The 26,542-nt window shown below is 43.2% G+C and overlaps 2 protein-coding genes across 2 annotated transcripts; both read right to left on the reverse strand.

Annotated features, from left to right (window-relative positions):
• Positions 1-11: 11 nt before the first annotated feature.
• LOC123484263 (tyrosine 3-monooxygenase-like) lies at positions 12-3,411 on the reverse strand. Its single transcript, XM_045214398.1, has 11 exons — positions 3,062-3,411; positions 2,744-2,921; positions 2,519-2,607; positions 2,301-2,368; positions 2,084-2,134; positions 1,792-1,937; positions 1,327-1,462; positions 1,067-1,136; positions 888-944; positions 570-665; positions 12-414 (listed from the first exon to the last, which is right to left on the reverse strand). The coding sequence occupies exons 1-11, from the start codon at positions 3,287-3,289 to the stop codon at positions 196-198; spliced, it is 1,338 nt and encodes a 445-aa protein (XP_045070333.1). The 5' UTR covers positions 3,290-3,411; the 3' UTR covers positions 12-195.
• Positions 3,412-3,767: 356 nt separating this feature from the next.
• Positions 3,768-19,490, reverse strand: LOC121579003 (phenylalanine-4-hydroxylase). Its single transcript, XM_045214399.1, is given in 22 exon segments — positions 3,768-4,713; positions 5,157-5,272; positions 5,423-5,556; positions 6,488-6,582; positions 6,688-6,751; positions 7,043-7,081; positions 7,083-7,104; positions 7,398-7,432; positions 7,434-7,464; positions 7,466-7,496; positions 7,499-7,534; positions 7,629-7,707; positions 7,710-7,778; positions 7,780-7,840; positions 9,897-9,928; positions 10,016-10,048; positions 10,560-10,625; positions 10,628-10,664; positions 10,967-10,973; positions 11,868-12,050; positions 17,741-17,861; positions 19,260-19,490. Coding segments are annotated over 22 exon segments (1,392 nt in total). The 5' UTR covers positions 19,317-19,490; the 3' UTR covers positions 3,768-4,669.
• Positions 19,491-26,542: the final 7,052 nt, after the last annotated feature.

The raw sequence follows: 26,542 nt of genomic DNA on the forward strand, positions 1-26,542 counted from the left end.
AGCTCATTCAGATGACATTAATATATTACAAAACATATTATGCTAATTATGAGTACAGGTTTGCAACCTCTAACCCCTAACTCCTAAACAGCTGCCTTCAGTCTGATTTACTTCTGTGTCCTCACTCAGATCCCCTGAGGTTCCCACTGTCTCCTCTCCAAAACCAGTGCTGCACTGCATCCAGGAGCGACAAGATCAACTCAAACGGTATACACCACATCTTACACATTTACTGAAGTGCTCACATATAGACATACACCACTTGTAGGCATTGATGTACCTCATCTTAATCTTGGCATCCTCAAAGCTTTCTGAGACAAAGTAGACAGGTTGGAAAGTCTGGTCCTGGTAAGGCTGGATTGCAGTCTCCTCAGGGTTGAATGGCTTGTACTCAGGTTCGTTAGAGAGAGCATACTGAAAGATGGAAATAAGAAAAGTGATTAGTTATCGTTTTAGACTCCTTCAGAAATGTTTAGCGGCATGTTATATGAAAACAGAGATAAGAAATTAGGAATTAGTCCCCTCTATCAGTACAAAGCTACAGAGTACCAATGTAAAATCCTACTCACAATGAGTTCTCCATAGGAGGACAGGAGGCCGGCACCGTATGCCTTTACAGTTCCATTCTGCTTACAAAGTCCAAACTCCACCGTGAACCAGTACAGCTGTCGGAGGAATGACAACAAGTGATGAGGAAATGATAAGGCTTCATTTCACGCCTGACAACACATCAGTCAAATTATCAGATTGGTCAGTATTTTATATTTTCCACTAGATGGCAAAGGGCCATTATTTGCAGTCCAACACCCAACAGTGCAGTATCTAATGTTTTAAATTTGATTGGTAAGTGCTTATTTTGAAATGAAAGCTCAAAGGTCAGCTCTTACGGTTGAGAGTCTCTCAATATCCTCGTCTGATGCGCCCAGTGAGGCTAGGCCGATTTCCTGCAAATGACAAACAATTGTGAGTGTTGCGCCATGATATGACATTTAATGTATTATTATAATTGATGTATTATTACTCCCAAACATTATATGAACCATATTATAAGTCTAAATGTTTTTACCTGGGAAAACTGGGCAAATTCTTTGTCTGCAAGCATAGGAATATGGCCGAGTAACTCGTGACAACAATCTCTGAGGGAAGGAAGCGCAAAAGCAGTGAATACATGATGCACGTGAATATGTCCATTGATTAGACTCATTATCATGATACACATTAATCATACAGATGTTATTATTTATGATCAGTTAGTAAACTGATTATCATGACGCACATTTATTATTTCAAGTGATCCTACTATGACAATAACACCAATTGACTTACGGCTCGGGGGAGTGCATGGGTGCGGAGGCGTGGCGGATGTACTGGGTACACTGGAACAGTCTGAAGGCCAGGCTAGCTAGGAAGTCTCTGGCGGAGAGTAGCCCTGCCACCGGACGCAGCTGGAAGCCTGACTTCTCTGGACAAACAAGAACACATAGCAAGGTGCCACTGTCAGACATACACATATTCACCAGTGGCATACATGCTGATGTTCATACACGGTGACTGTTTCTGCAATACGAGAACAACCCTAATATTGTTACTGTTGTAACCAATCTACATGAAAGTAACCGAGACACAATCAATCTATAAGGTGCGCACAGTCATTGACCAGAATTACTCAGTCAATGGAAAGTCATGGGCATGCCGGATTTGCCTCTGTCGGTGTCTGTTTTATTCCTTGAAGCTGGTCATAGTGCTGCCATTGCTCTGTCCTTCAGGCAGAGATAGACTGCTGCGCCTCACCTTTGAGGAAGGCAGAGACCTCCCGGAGCTGGGGGATACTGTCCTCTCCGTAGCCACACTCCCTCTCCAGCTGCTGCAGCCCATCCATGAACTGTCTGCACGCCAGGTCAGGGTAGATGGTCCTCAGGGTCCGGTATACCTCTCTCCTGTTAAATGACAGCAGCAGCAGAGTCATTAGAACACTGTCATTCGAACTCCACAGGTATATTGACTGTAGACTATTATCATTATGAAAGAAGACTAGTGGTCGATGTCCATCTCCAGTATACTATACATGAGCTGTTATTCTCACCATGTGGCCACCTCCTCTGGTGTGTACTCCACTCTGGGTAATGGTTCCCCCCTGTGGAACAGAGATCAATACATCAATGCATCAATCATTCCTTTACTAATGCATTACTACAATGTAATGCCTTTGGTCCAATGATGCAGTGCTGGCATCCAAGAGCGACTGACAACATGGGAATCACTTTTTTGAAAGGGGAAAATTATGGGATCAATTTACTTACTGTTTGTAATTCGCTGCAAGTTCAGCGATGAAGCACCTTCTTTTTCTGTATTCTGGATCACTGAATCCCTGAAAAATGAGTAATTTAGTTAGCCATGATTTTTTTTGGTTTTTTATCATTTTTGATAGTTGAGTATTATTTCTAACAATCAAGTGAATTTTACAAATATTGTATCAATGTCATATAAATGGTAGCCTAAGGTAAAAATAAACAATTACTGGATGATCTTGGTCCATATCTGGATCATATTTCGTTATCAACAGGTTGCATTTATCCAGATCTCTGATCTTTCTGGGGAACCAGGGAACTAAAACAAGGAAACAGGAAAAATATGCAGAGCATAATTATTTCACACAATTTTAAATGATTAGGTGTTATTGTATTCTAAACGATAATAAAACCAATAAAAACATTACTATTATTAGACACTTATGATTAATAACCTTTTTCCTCTGGGATGGTGCGTACATCGTCGGCGACTCTCTTGAGTGAGTTGATGAAGATGTTTGTGTCGGAGCTGTGCACTTCACACCTCATAAAGAACTCCAGATCATCACAGCCACTGTTCTTAGACTTCCTCCCTGGTCGGCTCTCAATATGCAGAAGCTTTGCTTCAAACGTCTGAATGCATGGTAAAGACATAAATATCATATTTAAGCAAACACATTTATATTTTATCACATTGATTCGATGCCGTAGACCTGATTTATTGAAGCTCTCCATCTGCAACTCATATATAAGGATGAACATGCTTTCCTTACCTCAAAGACTTTGCCAGTTTTAAAGAACCCTGCATTCTTCTCATGGCTGAGTGCGAAAAGAATGTTCAGTGTCACGGTTCCTTCCTTTTCCTCAAACACAAAGTTTTCACCGCACCGCGATGGGCCAGGGGACGATGAACCGCTGGCGCGCTCTTTCCGGGCATCTTCGATCAGACTTCGCTTTCTGCCGACGAACGGAATGTTTTGCACCACACTCTCCGTCTTCATTGAACTTATGGCGATTTGTCGTAGACTGTCTTAAAAAGAATATTGCAGAGTCGCTATGATTTGTTTGATCGTATGGTCTATATAGGCCTATTCTCGGATACTGAGACTGAGGCACAGCGGTGTCTAAATCTTTGCCATCAGCAGGGAGACAGGTGTATATACCAATGCTCACATAATTCTTTATGGAAATGAGTTACGCAAATGCACACGTCTGATTTGTAGGTGTTATGCGTCATAACATCCAATCTCCTTTTAATGGAATAAAAATAGTTTATGAAAGCACTTATAGGCCTAATATATTGAAAAAAACTGCGTTTTGTAGCCTACAAGGTGCAACAGGTCATTGTGCAAAACATTTATTTTCCCCTGACTTGAGATGCTCTCCAAGGTGCTGAAACGCACTTTGACAGACTCTAATACAACATGTGTTCTCACAACCAATTATAGCCTAATAATAAAAAATAATAAAACATAACAATTATTTTGAGATCATTTATTTGAAAGATAACCTTTTCAGGATATAAATACATTTATTTGGCCAGTTAATAATAACACATTTTCATGAATATTATACAAACAAATATGATGGTGATAGTAAAGAATGGAAAAACAGTCAATCATTTGGATTAATCAGAATTCAGGATATAATCAAACACATTCTCTAATAACATTCTGGACATACACATTGTATTTCGTTATTGTTATATAGGCTTAGCTTTTTATAGCATAATGCAAGGATACATTTTTGTTATTTGCGATTTAACCACTGTAGATAGAATACTCAAGTGCGAATTAGATCATCTTCAAAGCCTGAGCTAATAGTTTTGGAATAGCACTCTTCTAATTTAATCTGTCACAGCTGGTTACGGAAAATTACGTCGGTTAACCTATCAATAATGTAATGGCGGGTGTTGGATTTCTAGAACATGCTGACAAAGGTATGATAAAATAATACTTCTCCTTGTTGGAGTTAACAAAATCTAACGAAAACCTCACTCACTTATCGAATAATTCATTTAGAGAAAGTTAATACTTGTTTTATGTCGCTTAATATTTACAATGAAAGACTAATTTTCCCGATGTGCCATTTTCATTGGCTAGTAGTATGCCTGTCTATGTGATTCATTGAGAGAGTGCTACTCTAATAATATGACTACTAATATTAAAATGTTCTACTTAAAATGACTAGTGCATGGGTTGCAGTAGGTATTTATGAATAATTTATTTAAAGATGAAGCAGAATGCAGTAAATGTTATAATGAACAAGCACACAGATTATAAGTACAAAGAGTATAATGGAAATCTACAAGATTGATGAGATACATTGAGATTCTATCATTGTGCACATCAGTTTTGAAGGATGTCTCCAAAGTGTTCTCCTTACTCCATCTTCCGCAGGGCATTGCACAAGATCCCAATTTCCCCTAAAATAAAAGCAATACAATTAAATTAGGTAGTTCATCTGTAGAAGATGAATAAACATTAAATACCAGTAAGAGTTGGAAATTTATACAGATATTGTCTTTAATTCAATTAAACTATGTTTTAGATTTCTAAAAGGCAAGACAAAAATAAATCCTAGTGTGGTCTTCTGTAGCTCAGTTGGTAGAGCATGGTGCTTGCAATGCCAAGGTTGTGGGTTCGATTCCCTGGACCAGTCTTATGTAAAATGTATTCATGCGTGACTGTAAGCCGCTTTGGATAAAAGTGTATGCTAAATGGCATTTATTACATACAGTGTATATCAATTACAATTGGTAGAAAATCTTGTTTGAATCCATTTCTAATAGTACTTGATGTTGGTATTTGCATAAGGGGCTATTGAGGAGTTTGTTTTATGAGGACACTATAGAAATGTGTCACACACCACTGATGTTGTCAGCCAGGTTTCTCAGCTGCTGGGTGTTATCCAAGACTTCAATACTCTGGGTGTATGCATTGTAGCGCACTGAGAAAGGCCTGGGGATGAGTGTCGCAAATTTCCTGTATAGAGAGTCATAACACAGGACATTCCATTGGAAATGTGAAGATATATATTCTATGATATAAAGATCCAGAGAGTTCCGAAGCGAATACAGTGAATGAATATGTGAAATCCTAAATGGTTAATATTGTACAGATGTTAAATTCTACCTGACTCTCTCTTTGGCGTCATCAAAGCTCTCGGCGACAAAGTAAATGGGCTGGTACTCAGTGATTGGGTACTTCTGGAGGCTGGTCTTCGCAGGGTCAAATGGTTGAGTCTTGGGCTTGTCTGTCAAACAGTACTGTAAAACAATTCAAAACAGTAAAATGTTAGTCCAGAGTTTGACTCCAACTAATCCCATTTATGGGAGATGTAACACTGTCGTGAATCAATGTACAATGAGCAGAATCCAGGTTACAAGCCCTCATTTGGTGTTTTGAGGTCACAGATCACAAGCAGTGTCCAATTCCTCAATGAAATTCTGTGCCCCATGAGCCTCGGCAGCAGTAAACAGGAAGTGCAGTGTGAATCGCGTCTCAGCGTGAGTTGGTCCTGCTGTGATATGACTCAGTTAACTGCACATCCTCTGCTGACACTGTGATGTAACTGGTGACTTAAGATATGAATTCTGTCTCTGCCTCCTACTTCTCCAGTGAACCACTAACCCACTCCTCACTAGTTTCCCCTAGTGATACATTTAGCCTGAGCCCTGGGTGGACCACTAACAAACTGATTGACAGCTGATGCATTAGTGGTATCAGGGCAGGTCTCGCCGGTTTTGACTAGTAGCAGAAGTTGCTTTTCTGCATAGCAGGTTAGGAGAACTTACACAGCAGTTAGGAGAATTAACGTGGCAGGTTAGGAGAGTTAGGTTAAGGTTAGAAAAAGGGTTGGCTAAAATGCTAAAATTGTCCCAGATGCGACTTGAACACATCTAGCTACGTAACCATGTCTGCCCCTGAGAACAGTCTTGGTTTCCACTAATGCGATGCTGCTGACTGACAGCCCACTGGGCTACCTCATAGGGCTTTGGGTCTACTAGAACTGCAGGAAGGAGGCCTGAACGTGGGCATAAAAACAGGTAATGAAAGACACCCTTGCAAAAATAGCCACATGGCTAAATGAATTGTTCTGTTGTGAAGAATGCCCAACACATGTGACCACTGTGGCTGCTTCTAGCATGTATTTCTCATTGTAAGTCACTCTGGAAAGTGTACATGTAAGGTAAATACCTGCAGCTCTCAAATGAGCGAGAGAAGGCCAGCTCCATAGGCCTTGATCTCAGAGCCCTGCTTGCAGAGGCCAAACTCCACTGTGAACAATAGACCTGTGGACAGACAGACAGACACAGGGCTCATCACATATTCAATATTGTTTTGTCTTCTGGTATCAGGAGTCGGCTGAAGTTGATGTTGTGAGACGTCTGAGATACTTACAGTAGCAAGCCTCTCCAATGTACTCGGGGGCACCCAGGCCAGACCGATTTCCTGTTCAAAAAGAGTGTCAAATAAATCATGTTATTGACTTATATCTGCTTCAGGATATTGTGATGTAACACAGTTGAAATCCTTCTACAGAAGCAAAACCAATATTAGAGAAAGACTGGCACATGCAGTACAGTTACATGGCATTCTCTCAATCAAGAACATTATGACTAGCATGACTGTGTTTCAACTGATCTTTACAATGGTGCCTTTTTTCACGCCAACAATGGATAGTTCTCTTAGTTATGATACCAGCAGTGGTTAAAGAACGTTCATGTCCTCTTGTGTTCTTTACCTGTGGAATTGGGCAAAGGTGGGGTCAGCAAACAGAGGAACATGCCCCCAGGAGTTCATGGCAGATATCCCTGTGGAGAGATTTAGGTCAATGACTATGAGAACATAATCAACTATGTACAACTGGTCCCAAGGTAGGATGTGACACCTGTATAAAGGCACGGATACACCGGCAGCATTTGCCGGCCGAGAGTACTTAACAGGGTGCCGATTCTACATGTGGAAAGCGGGCGAAAATGACGGAAATCAGATTGGTCCCTAAAACACACCTTGCCAAACGAATATTGAACAAAGCGTCAGACGAATTTCAGACTGTCATTCAGCGCGGTGTGTTTTCTCCCTTAAAATTATATGAGGGTGACACTCACGGTCAGGTGTGTACATGGGCTTGGATTGGTGATCGGATGTACTGTGTAGAGTGGAAGACTCGGGGCCAGACCAGCCAGGAAATCCCGAGAGGAGGAAGGCCAGCCACTGGGCGCAACCGGAAACCTCTGCATGCTAAAACAGAGAGGAGGAGGGTATCATGTCAGTGTGTTGGGACGCTTAAAGAAGCATAGAAATGGGGCACTTAGGCACGATCTGTTGTCAGTACACTGCAGGTAGCGTGAGATGTCCTCCAGCTGGGGGATGTTGTCCTGCCTGTAGCCGCAGTACTGCTCCAGCGAGGGAACCTACACGGGTTGTGCTCACGGCAGGCGTGCGTAGGGTATAGAGTCTTCAGCTCATTGAACACTGTGTTCCATCGTGGCCTTCTCCTCCGCTGTGTACTCCACCTTGGGAAAGACCTCCACTGAGACAGAGACACTGTTGTTAACACACACTTGTGTTAATATGTTCTTATATACAGTACCAGTCAAAAGTTTGGCCCACATCCTACTCATTCCAGTGTTTTTCTTTATTTTTAATATTTTCTACAATGACATAACACATGGTATAACACATATGGAAATATGTAGTAACCAAAAAAGTGTTAAACAAATCAAAATATATTTGAGATTCTTCAAATATACCATTTGCCTTGATGACAGCTTTGCCCACACTTAGCATTCTCTCAACCAGCTTCATGAGGTAGTCACCTGGAATGCATTTCAATTAACAGGTGTGCCTTGTTAAGTTGTGGAATTTCTTTCCTTCTTAATGCGTTTGAGCCAATCGGTTGTGTTGTGACAAGGTAGGGATGGTATACAGAAGATAGCCCTATTTGGTAAAAGACCAAGTCCATATTATGGCAAGAACAGCTCAAATAAGCAAATAGAAATGACAGTCCATCATTGCGCACTTTCAAGACATGAAGGTCCAGTCAATCAGAACATTTCAAGAACTTTGAAAGTTTTGTCAAGTACAGTCCCAAACACCATCAAGCAGCTATGATGAAACTGGCTCTCATGAGGACCCACAGGAAAGGGAAGACCCAGAGTTACCTCTGCTGCAGAGGATAAGTTCAGTAGAGTTACCAGCCTCAGAAATTGCAGCCCAAACCAAATGCCTTCCACAGAGTTCAAGTAACAGACACATCTCAACATCAACTGTTCAGAGGAGACTGCATGAATCAGGCCTTCATGGTCGGATTGCTGCAAAAGAAACTACTACTAAAGGACACCAATAAAAGAAGAGACTTGCTTGGGCCAAGAAACAAGAGCAATGGACATTAGAGCGGTGGCAATCTGTCCTTTTGGTCTGATGAGACTACATTTCAGTCTTTTGGTTCCAACGACCTTGTCTTTGTGAATGAGTAGGTGACGGATGATCTCTGCATGTGTGGTTCCCACGTGAAGCATGGAGGAAGAGGGAGGTGTGATGGTGTGGGTGTGCTTCGCTGGTGACACTGTCTGGATTTTTTAGAATTCAAAGAATAATTAACCAGCATGGCTATCCACAACATTCTGCAGCTTTACTCCAACCATCTAGTTTTCTTATGTGAGACTTATCATTAGTTTTTCAACAGGACAATGACCCAAAACACACCCTCCAGGCTGTGCAAGAGCTATTTGACCAAGGAGAGTGATGGAGTGCTGCATCAGATGACCTGGGCTCCACAATCATCCGACCTCAGCGCGCAATTGAGATGGTTTGGGATGAGTTGGACCGCAAGAGTGAAGAGAAAAGCTAGCCAACAAGTGCTCAGCATATGCTCAGCTTTATATACGAGAACTCCTTCAATACTGTTGGAAAAAGCTTCATTCCTCCCATGAAGCTGGTTGAGAGAATGCCAAGAGTGTTCTCAAAGCTGGCATCATCAAGGCAAAGGGTGGCTACTTTGAAGAATCTAAAATCTAAAATATATCTAGATTGGTTTAACACTTTTTAGTTAGTTCACATGATTCCATATGTGTTATTTCATAGTTTTGGTGTCTTATATTATTCTACAGTGTAGAAAATAGTAAAAATTAAGAAAAACCCTTGAGTTGGTTGGTGTCCAAAATTTGACTGGTCCTGTATATACACAGACACACCCAGTCCCTATTTGGTGAGGGAGGACTAGGAGGATGGATGGGTGGGGGAGATCCAGTGAGTGGATTCACTTCATTATTCTACCAAGGTCCCACTGCTATGTAAATGTGAGCTTCCTGTGAGGGTGTTTTCATTGGGGCTGGCGCTCTTTGTAGTTCCTGGGAATAGTGAAGTCTCAATTGTACGAACAAAGCCAGGGCTTCAAATCCCACCACTGCCCCCTCTGTAATTTGTCCCCTTTTGTTTGTGGTATTTTTCAATAAAGTAAGCCCCGGGGACTGAAATTAGGCTGGAGGGAGAGAGCCATAGATCACTTCTAGTAGGTTCTAGAAACTTTCTTCGCCTCTGCTGTTGTGTAAAAGAGAGGGACCCAAGAGAAACAAGTGTTCTAGTCCAGATGGATGGTTACTGTCTGTAGTTGTAGGCGATGTCAACAAACTCCTTCCCTCCTGGTTCTGACACACTGGGTCTGTGAAGCCCTGGAGTGAATGACCAAAGTAATCAATGTTAGATCTTATTTATGATCACTGCTTTCCTGGCCCTGTATATAGCGGGGAAATCCTCAGCTTTAGGACTACTTGGACCCTTTGACAGCATTATACTCTCCCACTCTCCTGAGAGCCCCTGGCTGGACACACATATTCAAATGAGGCCTTTGTAGAATGTATGCTTCTGCTCATGGGAATACATTTCACTTTAAAGGTGGTGGCAAAAGGGAGCAATTATCTATAATTGTAGGGGCTCAATTAAAAACAATGACATTTAATTTGGGGCCCTAGAGAGTTTTCCATTAGAATAGATAGCAGAGTGGGGACTGTCATCACGATTTGAGTCTTTCATCAAAACACATTGTGTGGGTGCGCATGCATACACACAGGTATCATGTCGTATGCACACACATAAATCAAATTGTATTAAGTCACAAGCCTCGTATAACAACAGCTGTGGACTAACAGTGAAATGTTTACTTACGGGCCCTTCCCAACAATGCAGACACCACATACAACACAAAGCAGACACCTTGGTCACAGGAGTAGCACACCCCCTCAAAGTGTGTAGGTTGTAAACAGACAGTAATGAATGGCTGATCCTTAGGGTGATCAGAATCCAGCTCAGATCCGTAGCTCAGAATCTGGTTGTGGCCAAGCGGTCCAAGTCCTGGATGTCATTGGGGAACATTTCATGGAATATAGGGGAGGGGAAGAGGGGGGACTCATTACGCAGTTCAGATGAATGTGACAAATACTGTAGATATACAGTATATACATGGCCAAAACAGACCAGTAGAGGGCAGAGTAAAACCAGTCGAAACAGTGGTGCATAACGTCTTGAGATGTAGAAAACTACAATTTAGTAATATTTACAATTGTCTGCACATCTGCCTTGTGTTCAGTGTCCAATTCCAAAATGTAAATTGATTGAAACAAGTGTATGGCCCATGGTATTGATGGGGATGGTTTTTTCGGGGTTTTGCCTGCCCAGGGTGCTTTTGGGCTCTAGAACACTACTCAGTAACTATGTTGACAGTGAACAGAGCACCAGAGGAGGTCACCCATTGGCTCGTGTGACAGTTAGTACTGGGCGTCGACCATTAATCTAAACTCGATGCTGTGTGGTCCAGCCTCAGGCTAGGGGAACATTAGGACCCCACCAGGCTCCTCTCAAAACAGCCTGTCTCCATCTCAGACCATAAATATCTCTAATATCCTCCAATGACACATTAACCTGTCGCCCTGTCCAGTAGCTAGGCAGAGGGGCTGGGGACAAGGCTTGGCTGGCTTGGTGGTGGCCCTGTCTATCTCTGCACTGTCTGTCTGTCCGGGATGAGCGATGACCCTGTTGGGTTTCCCTCCTTTGGGTCTGTGATAGAGACAGTCTGTTCTGTGACAGTGGGCTCCTCTGTTTGCAGCCAGGCCAGTTGGTGCCCAGTAACTAAAACTAATATCATTGTGGAAACAACTAATAAAGGAGGCTGGATGTGAGAAGGCTCCGTCTCGTGCACGCGTTCGCCCCTCATTAGACAGTCTGGCTGGTGGCCTCCTAAAGCGCCACCCAGAGCTCAGATCATGTGACACACACACTGTTTTTCTACTTCCTCCTTCTCCCTCCTAGACACAAATATATCATCATATAATTATTATTACGTATACTTAAAATATTAATCAGTCATGGTTTGTAATACTGTTCTTATATGCATATCTAGATTGATTATCCAGTGATCATATTTTCTCTATATACACACACTCATACATACACACCAGGATTGGGTGAATTCCATTTAAACTCTCCTAGTCAATTCCAGAAGTAATTCTGAATTCAATTCCACATTTTCCCTAATTAAAAAGTGTGTGGCGGAGAATTGGGTGGGTGCTATTTACACTGCTGTCCTTCTGTTTGTTGCGTGAGAGCTCGTGACGTGGGCCACTGATCTCGGTGCGAGGGCGTCGACGACTCTCGTCCAAGGCCTTGGAGAAGCTGGTGTCCACGCTGTTGAAGAACTCAAACTCCTGGTTGTTAATCGCGACCAGCGAGACTTCTATGTGCATCAGGTGATGCCCTTCTCCTGTTGAGTCAGAGCGCCATGTGGCTCTGTAAATCCTGTGTGTGTGACACCGGAGTGGTTCAATCCTGCTATTAGATCTTGTACTTCAGTTTTGTGTGTTTTTGTATCTTCTTTACTGTAAAAGTATTATTTTATTATAATTGACAATGAAAGTTAGGTTACATTTTTTTTTAAACTACTTTAAAAACCTGTGATTCAACTCATGATAATCCAGCTCTGGAAATACTGTATGTGGACTTGCATACCGCTAAGGCGGTCACTGCACGTCCCAACAGTGGTCATTTGACAGACTTTGTGGAGTCAACCGTGCCCTTAGGACAGAACAGTACAGCACTAAACAATCACCCAGCTAATTAACTGTGGGCCTGGATGTTATAGAACCGACTAGAGCCAGGGCGGTGGGCTGTGGCTAGCATTGAAAGGGCTTGCACAACATTTTACATTATATTTTTGTCATTTGTAGGCGCTCTTATCCAAGCCTCACAGGGCAATTGGGGTTAAGTGCCTTGCTCAAGGCACATCGGCAGATTTTTCACCTAGTCGGCACAGGTTAGAACTGCGACCTTTCGGTTACTGGCACAATGCTCATAACCACTAGCTACCTGCACCCAGCAACAACAACATGATGCATTTTTTTCAATGCTATCACATCTTTGAAATCATTCTGTCAACTTTTTTGCATTTTCTAAAATAGCCACTTAACACCAGAGAATACTTTCCAGATTTTGTTAATTTTGGATGGGATTCGATGTGTGCATATACATATCTATGCCTTTCAATATCAACTGTACATCTCAATATCAATTGTACATTTTGGCCCATCCTTGGAAACTTGCAAATCTATATTGTTCAATTATTTTAAATGTGGTTTTGTTTTGTAACTGTGGGGAGCGGAGAGGGAGTAGAACAATCTCTTACTGCCATAGGCCCAGTAGAGAGGTGGGGCCGGGCGGCACACAGTCCCATTCCCCCTCACGCTCCTCTCTCTTCCCCCCTCACTCTCCTCACTCGTCCCCCCTCTCTCTCTCCATCTGGATCCCATTCTCCAGACTGGGGCTCTATGGAGACCACATGGATCTGCTGTTGTTTTAACATCCAACAGCACTTAGTTACAAAACAACGCTCCACACCCCTCTCCCCCCATGGCTCTGCATACTCCACTTCTAATGATGTGCCATTCTTGACTCCTTGTGTCAGAGTTTGTTTGCCCTGTTTGTTAGGTCTCTCTGTCTGTTTAGTTTAGACAGATAGTTTAGTGTAAACTTTGTTGTTGACAGGAGATCGGTACTGCATTGTTATTCTAATATTAATCTTACAGGGAGCCTGGCCAGGCTTATCTTGCCGGTCAAATTTACCCCCAGGTGTTGTGCTGTTAGAAGGTGTGCGCTTCACCCCAGTCTGAGGTCCTGACCGCTCTGGAGCAGGTTTTCATCAAGGATCTCGCTATCACTTTGCTCCGTTCATCTTTGCCTCGATCCTGACTAGTCTCCCAGTCCCTGCCGCTGAAAAACATCCCCACAGCATGATGCTTCCACCACCATGCTTCACCGTAGGATGGTGCAGGGTTTTCCTCCAGGCGTGGCCCGGACTTGCATTCGGGCCAAAGAGTTCAATCTTGGTTTCATCAGACCAGAGAATCTTGTTTCTCATGTTCTGACAGTCTTTATGTGCCTTTTGGCAAACTCCAAGCAAGGCTTTCATGTGCCTTTTATTTGAGGTGGCTTCCGTCCAGCCACTTTAACATAAAGGCCTGATTGGTGGAGTGCTGCAGAGATGGTTTGTCCTTCTGAAGGTTCTCCCATCTCCACAAAGGAACTCTAGAGCTCTGTCAAGTGTCCACGGGTTCTTAGTCACCTCCCTACAAGGCCTCTTCTCCCCGATTGCTCAGATTTTGCCGGGCAGCCTGCTCTAGGAAAGTCTTGGTGGTTCCAGGCATCTTCCATTTAAGAATGATTGAGTCCACTGTGTTCTTGGGGACCTACTGTGCTGCAGGGGTAGAATTTTTATACCCTTCCCCAGATCTGTGCCTCGGCTTCAATCCTGTCTCGGGGCGCTTTCGGACAATTTTCTCTACCTCTTGGCTTGTTTTTGCTCTGACTTTTCTCCTGTCATATGGGACCTTATATAGACAGGTGTGCTTGCCTTTCCAAATCATGTCCAATCAATTGAATTTACCACAGGTGGTCTCCAATCAAGTTGCGAAAAACATCTCAAGGATGATCAATGGAAACAGGATGCGCTAGAGCTCAATATCCCGAGTCTCATTAGCAAGGTCTGAATACTTTATAAATAAGGTATTTCTTTTTTTTTTTAAACCTGTATTTCCTAAAAACCTGTTTTCACTTTGTCATTATAGTGTATTGTGTGTGTAGATTGCTGAGGACATGTATTTAATCCATTTTAGAATAAGGCTGTAATGTAACAAAAATTGGGGAAAAAGTCAAGGGGTCAAGAAAGACATTCAGAAAGCACTTTAGATTATCTGTTCAATATCACTAACCCTTCCCTTTCTTGACCAATTGTCCAGGACAGGGATGTTGTTTTCGATGTTCGCCAGTTTGTGGGCAAGTTATTTTAGGCTACTACGCCCATGAAACTAGTCCTGAAAAATTATTGATATGTTTCCAGCTAAGCTATGCCTCCATGTCATCAGTAGACCTTGGTGCCTCTGCTACTCTGTCATTGCCTCTCTTTTTGACAGTTTTTGCCAATGTCTCTCTTCAGTGTCATTCTGTCTATTTTTCCATCCATTGCTGCTGATCAAATGGACTTCTTCCCCTCTCGCACTTCCTTGGCTGCTCTCTCCAAAGAAACTCAAGGGCAGCCCTGCTTGTTTTACATTTGTATACATGGGGGCATGGTAATGTCTGCTCTGTAACAATTAAAATGCAATATCTTGAGTTATATGCAACACATTGCAGACATACTATGCATATTATACATAAAACTGACCTAAATGTAATCCTGTGAAGTGTGTATGGAGTATGGTGACCATTGGCTCAACTTGCTCCAAGGCAAAACATTCTGACTATATTATGCCAACACAGCTACAGGGATGAACTTCTGACTAGATTTATAACCTCATATTGAAAAAGAGACCCCCAACATGAGTGTAGAGAACCATCTCTACTTTTGGTTTAGATACTCAAGCATCCGATAAAACATATAACTACACTAAATTAATTTGTGAAAATCTGTTTTTTGGACTAACTCCACCACTTTTTCCATGTGGTTTCTTCCTTCTCAGATCTCCATGAAATGTGACCTCTTCCTAAATATTTGGTCACATGATTAATTTTTGTGTATGGTTTCTTGAAACAAAGGGTGGCTCAGCTAACCCCTTGACTCAGCTTACCCCCACTCTTCCCTAAGTGAGGACACAAGAAAATCAAATTCTGTTTTGACTACTAGGACATCAAACTTTGATTAACACTTCATCGTCGAAGGTTAAACAATGAATGTGCTGCTAAACACCCTGACTGCATGCCGTGAAGTACACATAGTCACTTAAGTCAACTACAAAATTTAAAAAGGATGTACCTTTATACGTGGTCAACTCTTGCTGGTGGCGCAACACAACTATTGTGGGTTAAATTAATGCTGTGGCCGTAGCTGGTGACCATGTTGGGGCCTGATGGGTGTCTTCCAGTCCAATGTTTTGGAGCTATTTCAAAAAGCAGAAGCCTTAGCCTGCATATGTGGATCAAAAGCGGCCTTGAGATGTGTCACACAACTGCTCCCGTAGATATCTAAGATAAAGATGTCATCACACTCTAACAGTTACCATAGAGCCATAAATCTCCTACACAGTTGGAAGAATAGGGCTTACATCCACTCCAGCTCTAAAATTCAGTAGCCTATATTAATAACATTTGGCTACTAATACATTTGGGCATGCAAGCACATTGTGGACAAAGGCGTCAGATCCAACAACCACATTTTGGTTAATATTTGATTGAGTTGTCAACAAACTCAATAATATTTAAAATAAACAAACCTTGAACCCTAGTTGAAAGGTCTTGGATTAAAATGGCTCAAAATGTTCAACATTATGTGTTATGACAGCTATTCACAATATGCAATGTGATTACTTTGATGCTGAAATAACATGAAACAATATTGACAAACGCCATTCTTGCCCAGAGGTAGAGGAACGATACCGTACCAACCTCAAGCCTAGGACTTTAATTGTATACATTATGTAAAACCCTGCAGGTAGGCCTCAACACCTTCACACCTGCTGGAAACTCTCCACTAACGGTTTCGCTAGTTAAATGTTAATGTCAATTCTGTCAATTCTCAAAAAAGTATCTTAGGAGCCCCAGGGAAATGTCCATAATTCATACTTGGGGTTGTAGTAGTTACCCTACAGTACCTTTACTGGTAGTATCCAATGGTGGAGCATTATTTCCCATTCCTTGTCCTCTGTTGCAGGAGCCTGCCCTGAGATTGAACAACAAACTGTTCTATATGTATGAGAGAGCCTGTTCAAATCAGACACAGAGCTGTACACATTCCAATTCAGCAGGCCCTAGGTATGTTATCCCCTACTGGGGGGACCTTATGGACTGTAGCCAGCCAGGCTCATGTCCCTTCACTGAGGCAGGTACCAGGATGCAGGAGGATGGTCAGTAACCTCAAAACATCTGGAGCTAACTGGTAACATGCTGTCTTATGAAATGTGTTTGGTTATGTACCCATGTAAATTCTTCCATGGAGGAAAAGAGGGAAGAAAGGAAAGGTCTGGCTAACTCCAGTGTGGCTAACTCAGTGTGGCTAACTCAGTGTGGCTAACTCAGTGTGGCTAACTCAGTCTGGCTAACTCCAGTCTGGCTAACTCAGTCTGGCTAACTCTGTGTGAAGCCCTGGCTGTCTCTTTAAAAATTGGTCCCTTGGACTGACAAATGGCAGCTAGTAAACTTCTGTCTGATCTTCTAGTGCCTCTCTTCGTCTTCTGATCATTACCTAAAGTTGCTAGTGATAAATGGTCCTGTTTAGCTCAGTTGGTAGAGCATGGTGCTTGCAATGCCAGGCTTGTGGGTTCATGAAAAAAAATATGAAATGTATGCTCGCTGCTGTAAATTGCTCTCGATAACAGCGTCTGCTGAATTACTAAAATGTAAAATGAATGTCCTCCTGAAGGAGTGACTAAGCAGTTTTCTGGTCCAGAACACAGCTGTGGGTTGGCTCTGAAAATACTGTACATCATTTGGATTTGTCTTTTTCCATCTGTTTTATTCATATTTGGTACACATGGTATGAAATGGATAAAAACACATTGTTTACTTTGTTTGCTTATAGCCTGTTATTGTGCTTGTAGAATAGCCTCATACCCACCCTCTCTTTTTCTCACCTACAGAAACTATTTCAGCTTTTAAAGCTATGAAAGCTACTACACCTCTTAGTTTTCACTACACCTCTTAGTTTTCACAGCTATTTCACATTTTACAGCTATTTCAGGTATTACTGCTTTCAGCTTTCCAGCTATTTCAGCTTTACAGGTTTTTGTCACTCCTAACAGGCTGACTTCTTATTTGTCCTTGACCAATGGCTCATTGGAAAAACACATCAGAGCATTTCGAATAAAGATTGAACATTACTTTGCATGTGTGACTCCAGTACATTACTGCACATGTAAGAGTTGTTTGTACTGTGTACATTCATATTCACAGTTATGTTGAGTGGTTTACCTCAAACAGTCTGAGGAGCTTTGGCCAGCGCCCCAACCTCCTCCTTCAGGGAGAAGAAGCCAGGACAGCACCCCGCCTTGGTGCTGGTCTCTTCCTCCAGGTACATGGAGCCTGTCCTCTGCTACAAGACAAGATTCACAGCAATTTGACCTATGACCCCCAGGGCTAGGCCTTACCACTGCACACATTCCAGGGGGCATTGAATTTGGTGGGCTGTGGATTACATTCTCATCTAGATAGCTTTGGTACAGTGGATATATCACTGGCCTGGGGGTTGTGTTGGGAAGAACTAATATGCTGTAGCAACGGATTGTTTATGAAGCCCTGAGTGGAGTGATTGACATGGCAATGCTCTCCTAAAGTGAACCTTCTGTAGCGTGGTGACCCTTTGGCATCACCTCAACTACACCGCTATTTCTCTCGCTTTATGCCCTCTCACTCTTTCACTCTGATTAGCTGAACTGCAAACACATGTCGCCCACTCCCCTAATGACTGAGGCTCCACAATCTGACCCACAAACCTTATACGAACCCAGGTAAATCAAACAGTTGAACAGATCTGCATTATAGGATTGTGTTAATTTATTCCATGAATGAAAGTATCACTCACAATAAAAAAATAATGTTTTGTGCATGTGTTTGTGTGTGGGCTGTAGTTATAGAACCCAGGTTATTTTGCATTCCAAAGGACTTACCTCTCAAAGCGCAAAGCTTTCACACCTTTAACCTTTACGGTCTGACCTTTTGTAGTAATGACCTCTGACACCATCCCATCCAAATCTACCATGTATCTCTACTCTGCACAAATACATCGACATCCACAATTCCTTGAACTGTACTTCGTTGTTTATTCAAACCCATAGGACTGGAATTCTATGCCTAACTATCCCTTTATAATTTCTCCAGTCCATTATTGTGATGAATTAACAAACAGTAAAGGTTTATCATTACTTCTCAAGCAATAGATTATGTTAAACTGTAGCACACCTTTTCTAGATCAGAATTTTTTTTAAGTACAGGTATTTATTCCGCGCATCTGCATGGATTCATAGTCACTGACCTTTAACATTATTCACTAATGACTATGAGACGTTTACAATAGTCCAGTCTGTGTTGCCATTCCGCTGACTAGACTATTCCAGCCACAGTGAACAATATAGCTGCCATTCTAATACCCTTTCTCCAAATGACACTGTGACTTTATACACATAGCAAGTTTCACAGGTGCTAAAGGTCTGTCCATTGCCAAGTATACCTGTTACCTTCCCTATCTCCTGACATGGAATTTACTGCACTAATAATGATATGGCTATATTAAATAAATATAATCAGAAAACCATCAGTTATCATCATTCTAGTACTATAAGCCAATAACAGGTTTATACATTTCAACATGATAACATCAGTTACCATCACTATTATATTATTATTAGCGATAAACAAGTTCATAAATGTATATTATTCCTTATACATTTCATTATTGTATAGTCAATAGATGTTATGTTTAAAAAAGGCTTACCTCTTTGCCATTGTCCAGTGTGGGATAGTTCCTGTTAATTTCGTATGCTGCGTCCATCCTCCAGTCTTCTCGTTGCACAGGTATGAAACTATTGTTGCTGAATGTGTGTGTGTGCTTTGGTCGAATTTGTTTGAGCAACGCAAGTTAAACTTCAGCCATTCATGTTGGCCCACGTGACACCACACCCCGTTACGGTCTGTATCACTGTTACGCGACGAGTAGGCCTATGGAGCTATGTTGTTATGAAACTGCTATATTGGCCATCTGGTTCTTATTGTCTAGTGCTGGGGTAGAGGTAGCTGGGTATATGTTCAGAATCAACGTTTCATAACCATCACTACCTGCCAAGCCTCCACCCACTCAGTAGGCCGTCTGCTGTGATATAACAGATGACTATGTCTTGGGTATATTGATGAAGAGGATGGTCAATGCACGCCTATACTGTGACGCATGCCCTAAATCAATAAAGTCGTATAGCTGCTACTCATATAAGGCTATGTTATGACAGTAGGTGATGCAACTTGTATCGATCAAAAGTTCGTTTGCGTATTTTGGGTATTTTGTGTTATGAATGTTTTGGGGTCGGTTTTGCTTGCCTGGCTCCTGTTATCACGCGTCAGTGATGTGATGGCGCTTACTAAAAGCCAAAGGTGGCGCCGAACAACCGGTTAAAAAAGGTTGTAGCTGATGTTCAATACAGCGCCACTTCAGAGGCATGCTAAGTGACGTCCCTCTATAAAAACAAACGGAGAGTTTTTAAATTACTTTTCAAAGATACTAAATAAATAAAAACGGTTTGACCCTGAGTGTCTTAGGACTAAGCAGTATAGGAATACTGTATTTTTTGTGTCGCGATGCCAGGGCAACGTGTCTGTCAACAGGTGAATCAGCAGTAAGTATTTTACATTTCGCATTACTCTAATTTAAACGTCAAAACAGCTATTTAAAGAAAATGTCATACTGCCCCATCCTTTCTGCTGGTGTTCAACGAACACGGCGGTAGGGCAATGGGCCTAGATATGTAGGCCTATCAATAATATACCACAGAATTCTCTCTACAACAATGACGGTAGGGCGTCAACGTTACCTACCTCTCCTTGTTAAAGAGGACCACAAACAATAATTTGATAGCGTAGGGCAACTCCTCACAATTCAACAATGTGGTATTAACAATGAGAATACCTCCAACCCACTCTGTGTCGCTATGGATAGTGACATGATGATAAATGTATGCAAGGAGAGAGGGTTCTGACCTCTACTGGACCTCTGTATAAGAGCATTCCTTTTTCAGACTGCACATATGTCATCTCACTGTATATCAGTGACTACACACTTGTCTCATTACATGCCCAATGACTGCTGTTGGATTCCATTGCGTAGCTGCACAGATCATCAATGCTGTAATAACGGGGTGTCATTAAACCTCATTAATTGGTGCCTGTCTGCTTCCTCAATGTGTTCTTCACACTGCACATTCGATCGGGGACTCATTGCGTCATTAACGGTGATGGAGACAATTGCTCGTTCTTCATGTGAAGTGGCTGAGTGTGTGTGGACAATGGCCTACTCCATAGAGCCTCAGTCCTCTTCTCTCTCAGTCTCCCACAGAGCATCTGTTCCCACTAAGTACTCCTTGGGCCAAATGTGTTCTGGTCTGGCTGGACATTTGTCAGTTGGGTGCTTCATGTGAATAATAGTGAGGGGAATGAACATTTAGCTTGTCTCAGGACCCATTCCCGAATGTTTCCACATTTATTCCTGCTGTTGTGAGTTTCTTAGACCTTTACTGAGTTATTATCTGCCCTATCATTATGCAACACAGACCTATGATTTAATGTGTTGTTGTGGTGTTCATCTGAATAACTGCAGACTGCAGAGTCTGTGTGATTGTAGAGACTAGACTAGAAAGCTGGGTTGGGAGAAGTCAGATGAGAGGGGCATTAGTAGAGTTGTGAGGCTTAATTGTGTCTTCATGAGAGAATGAGAGATGTTGTTGATTTATGGCCTGATTGACGGCAGTCCTGTGAATCGGGTTCACATGTGCACTGTCTCCCAGCCTCAGTCCAGTGTCCACAGGGGGTGCTGAAGAATCTACTCTGGGTTTCCACTGGCATTGTGCAAAACTCTTTTGAACTGAGTGAGAGAGGGAGAGAGAGAGAGAGATTGAAGGGGGTGGAGGGCAAAAGAGGAGGGGGATTAAACATTGGAGGCTTTCAGCAGGGCTGTTGTAAAGAGTGTGAAAGGGGAATGGAGGCCGTGCGGCCAGCCACATGGGCTGTTCTCACTCCAGATAATGTGGAGGTCTTTCTGGCACTTAACCCCCTTGCCGCACGCTGGGAACGGACAGGCGCCCACCGCTCTCAACAGACACGCCGAGACACGCTCACCGCTGCATAATTGAATTTTACACCCAGGAAAGTCACCCCCGGCCACCTCCCTGCTACACGTGTCCCTGACAGCAACTCTCCCAGGATCACAGCACATCCCTCACCCCAGGCCAGCACAGGAGGACACAGGCCCAATGTAGGTAGGCCCATGTAGGTAGGTTCATAGAGAGTAATGGATTACTCCATGTGATACAAGTGGGGACCAAGGTCTACTTTACTGTAGAATTTACTGTAGAATTACTGTAGCAAATTTTGGTGCAGTGTTTGTATTAGGAAACTACCATGATAGGGCCATTGAACGGTTGTTGAGTCACAGGAGAGGCAGATATAGCTGTCAATAGTGGAGATTTTATTTAGGCTGAAAGAGGAATTCCGTCTGTCACCAGTCCAAATAGAACTGACCTAAAATAGAACCGACCTAACTGATAAGATAAGTTTTAGCCTTAGGGTCTGTTTCCACAACATAAAAGGATACTGGGGGAGAGTGGTTTGGTTAGGTCTCTAACCTGGCAGTTGGTGACCCAAGGGTGTGTGCGCGGGTGTGTGTGTGTGTGTGTGTGTGAGAGGGGGGGTTAACGATGTGGTAAAGAGAGTGAGTTCAAACCGACCCCTCAGTCCAGTAAAGGCTCCTGGGTGTGGAGGCTGGCTGACGATCTCGCTTTAGGGAGGGATGCGGGACGGCTGAGCAGGCCCTATCCCTCTGCTCTGGCTCTCTGCCCTCTTGACCAAACACAATAGGTGTTTCCTCCCACAGCCTGGTCACTTTCACCTGTCACTCAGACTTTCTCTTGTCCCCCCAGGGTTGTGTTCCTGTCTCTCTGTGGGTCTGAGGAGAACGGCTCCAGGTGAGCGGTCCATGTGTGGCAGGCTGCTCCTCCTCAGCAGTGAGTGTGTGCACTGTACAGCCAGATCCCCCCTCTCTACTCCCCTCCCCCCAGCCCCTCTGTTCTGTACCCCTCTCAGTATCACCACCCATCCACTCTCTGCCTTTATATTACATAGTGTATTATTTACAGAAATATCCCTCAAATTGAGCTCCATGATATCACCAGAGACATGAAAGTATAAGGATCACCCATGTTTGTTTGCTCTCAAGGTGTGTCTGTCTGTGTAGGTGTTTTTAACAACCCAGCCAGGAGACCGAGTGTCTTTGGTTTGTTCATTGTTCTTCATCTGCTAAATAGCATGTTATTTCATCCTGGGTTAATGAGAGAAACCTATTAACCTATTTTTTTGGGGGGAGATGATCAGCTAATATTGCAGATAGATGTGTATCTTCTATCAATGTAATTTGCTCTGCATCACTTCCAATCCCCCATGTTTTTTATATATATATATTCCCCTTATTACTTCTTCAAACCCCACCATCCTTTTCCCTACTTGGAGTAAATTAGTGAACAACAATGCCCAGGCCTCTACTTCCGGTCTGATACTTACTATCTACACCTTATGGACACAGTTAATTTTTTACAATAATTATATTATATATATATATATATATATATATATATACATATTTTATATATTTTTGCTCCTGAACTTCTTCTTCTCAACATCTCCGATCATTTTCATGATGTGAACCTATTAACTTAACTTAATGCGTGGTAACGTATCAGTGAAGCTGATGTGGCGATAGCGTTTAACTCATAACCCGGTGTTGTTTGCTCCTGTGTTCATTGATGGTTTCAATACTTCCGCCTCCAGCCGCTGGCTGATCGCATTCATCAGGTCCATTGTGAACTCCCACACACACCTTTCAGCTGCGCTGAGGCCTGTATTTACATGGTGGCGAATCATAGGCAGACTGCACAGCGTTTGTACCATGCGAGCCCTTAATTAGATCCCTGCTGATGGACCGACACCCTCCCTGCTCTCTGTCACACAATATACAGTCTCGCTGTGCTGCCACACAGACAGGACATCACTTCACAGCAGCTAATCACCCACTACAGTCATGTTCACTACATTGCTTTACCTGGTCGGCTTTCCTGGCTGTTGCGTGACGTCAATGAAAGCCTTAAAATGAGCTCCCAAACAAACTTTGGCGAGAGCATATTTTGCATTAAAAGCATTCCACGAGAATAGCTCAGTTATTTATAAAGCCAAGAGTTTTCCTGACCAGATGACCTGCCCAGGAAAACTTTTCGCCCTATATTCAACATTGTGATGCGCTGACGTACAGTATTCGCCACTAGGACGCCATTCTCTGAGTAACCCTTCCTCTGGTCTCCCCCAGGCAACCTCTCTCCTCCTCTTCGCCTGTCGCTGCGGCCCCTCCTTCAAGGCATAACCTCTCTAATCCCCCTCCCCCGTTTTCGGGAGACGGCTCAGACGAGCAGGTGACGCATTGACAGGAGCAGATGGTTGCCCGTGGAGGTAAGCATGGCTGAACAATGCCTCCATATTCATCTTACAGCCCCTCTCTCTCAACTTCACTCTCTATATTCTCAACCACATACACACACACTCATACACATCAGCATAAACCTGTAACTCCCTCCTCTTGAAAGGCTCTTTCACCTCTGATATTCATTTTACAGACCTGATGTTTTTTTCACACACAAACAGTAACAATTATCAAACCTTTCAAAGAATGTTAGTATCTTGGCCCAGGGACGTTCTGATGGAGTAGTCCTGGATAGTATTTTTAGAGGACTGAAGAATGTATAGGGATTGTGATGTACAGTAGAATATTACAGTATTAGTTGTGGGGGTGGGGGCTACAATATATTGAGGGATTGGGATGAGGTTGGGGTATACCCTGAGATTTTGGAAGAGGGGCGCAGCACAGTTTAATGAACAAACGTGGGCCTCCTTGCCCTGGCCACTACGCGTCCGCCTGTCTTCTTGCAGGTGTTTGTGGGGCCTTCGCCGCAGTAACTCACTTTTCTAAAGAAGCTCCTTCGTACTCTCCTGTCTCCCCTGGAGATCAAAGTGCAGACATCCCCCTCCCTCCATCTCCTTCGTCTTAACTCCAGAATAATCCAGCAACAATACCAGGGGCTTCAAAGGCGGTGTGCAGCGATTCGCGGAGGCTGACTTGTTTTGAGGCGCGGGAGGCGGGTAGCATTATGGAGATTCAACTAATACATGTAGAACTACACAGTCGAAGAAAGTGTGCGCGTTGTACAATGGGGCCCTCTTTAGTGGCTTCAGAGCGCTGTGTTAGCCCACCACACCTGGAGCTCAAAACAGGGTGCGAGAGTACCCAGCTACAACCCAATCTTCTCCCCCACTCGCTCCACCTCACCCCACCTACAGCCATCACACACTTCCAGCACCTATCTATGCAGTCTGAGGAGCTGGGCCCGGGGGTGGGAGGAGGGGGGCTGCCTGCATTCAGGGCCTGACTATGATAAAGACGCACAGTGAGGAGCCATTGAAGAGCCCTGTGCCTAAAATGGAGTCACTAATAGGTGCCTATTCAGCAAGGAAAGGGTTTTCTGAAAGAAAAAAAAGTTTTGGGCAAGCAACAATCACTATGCCCTGCTACCTTGTATATGTCAAATGTATACAGCCCCCAGCCGACCCCATCTCTTTTTATTCCTTTTTGCTATTTAAGACAATCACCATTGAAGAGATTCCATGTATAATTTGGAGTCTCCTTTTCTTATGGAAATGAAATTGAATAGTCTGTTTCTAAAGTGAGTCCAATCGAAAGTGGCATGGTTTCTCCAAAGAGAGACTCTCTCTCTCTCTCTCTCTCTCTCTCTCCTCTCTCTCTCTCTCTCTCTCTCTCTCTCTCTCTCTCTCTCTCTCTCTCTCTCTCTCTCTCTCTCTCTCCTCTTTCTTTCTTTCTTTCTTTTTACTCTCCCTCTCTTCCTGATTGTTACCCCCATACCACATGTGTCAACTTGTACTGAATAGAGGTGAGGGCCTGTTGACAGAAGTTTGGGTTTCTTGAATACCACTCTTTCTTATAGGCCTACTTTGTACCAGTGTGCCAGTAGTGCATTCGTGCATGCACCAGCTGTTTCCGTGGTAGGGACCCTCACAGAATAGTTTGAATATGTCATTTTGACCCAGAACAATATGGGTGTTAATGCATGCAGCTTTGTGTATTGATGAATATAGACTCTAGTGAATAGTGACCCAGTCTGTGAGGAGGATGGGCAGGGCTGTGGATAGTATTGATGGTTGTTACTAGGCAGAGACAGGGGGTCCCTTGCCCAGTGGGGAGGTGGATTAATATAGAAATACTGGGGGCCCTATTGAGAGAGAGGGCACTAATGGAGGAATACGGGGACCATATTGTGCAGTGTGTGTCACAGTGCTAAGCTGACAGATTGATGAGATGTGAGGGAAAACGTCAGTGCCAGGGGGCGGCTCAGTGTGGTGCCCCAGGCTCACGACCAGGGGGCTGGAGTGAGCCCAGGAGCAGGGTCCCCCTCAGTCCTGCTGGGCCGAGCCAGCCCAGGTCACAGCCCCATTTGATTCACAGCCTTGCTGTCAACAATGGGCAGCACAGAGTGGGCAGGCCCTCGCTCCCTTAGAACCAGCGTGAATGTGCTTGTATTGGTATTTTTATGGGCCTTTGTCAGCTTTGTCTATTTGAGCATGTAATTAATGTGTGTGTATATGCATATGTTTTGGGGGAGGCTATTGCCTTAGCAACTCATTATTTCACGGGGTTTGATTATAAACAGGTTATAAACATTATTATAAACTGGCTGTTTTGAGCCCCTGGATTCTGATTGGCTGCAAGCCAATGGTATATCAGACCGTATACCACGGGTATGACAAAACATTTAGTTTTACTGCTCTAATTACGTTGGTAACCAGTTTATAATAGCAATAAGGCATCTTGGGGTTTGTGGTATATAGCCAATATACCACAGGTTGGTTTCCGTATCCAGAACAGCCCCTTAGCCGTGGTATATTTGCTATATACCCCAC

The sequence above is a fragment of the Coregonus clupeaformis genome, unplaced genomic scaffold (genome assembly GCF_020615455.1).
Source record: "Coregonus clupeaformis isolate EN_2021a unplaced genomic scaffold, ASM2061545v1 scaf0249, whole genome shotgun sequence".
NCBI classification, from domain to species: domain Eukaryota; kingdom Metazoa; phylum Chordata; class Actinopteri; order Salmoniformes; family Salmonidae; genus Coregonus; species Coregonus clupeaformis.

What these genes read in the sequence shown, in the direction of transcription:
- LOC123484263 (XM_045214398.1), bottom strand. Translation starts at nt 3,289, where the DNA reads ATGAAGACGGAGAGTGTGGTGCAAAACATTCCGTTCGTCGGCAGAAAG. An exon ending in CCCATGCACTCCCCCGAGCC is followed by an intron (nt 1,137 to 1,326) that starts GTAAGTCAATTG and finishes TCCTTCCCTCAG; the next exon opens with AGATTGTTGTCACGAGTTAC. An exon ending in AATTTGCCCAGTTTTCCCAG is followed by an intron (nt 945 to 1,066) that starts GTAAAAACATTT and finishes TGTCATTTGCAG; the next exon opens with GAAATCGGCCTAGCCTCACT.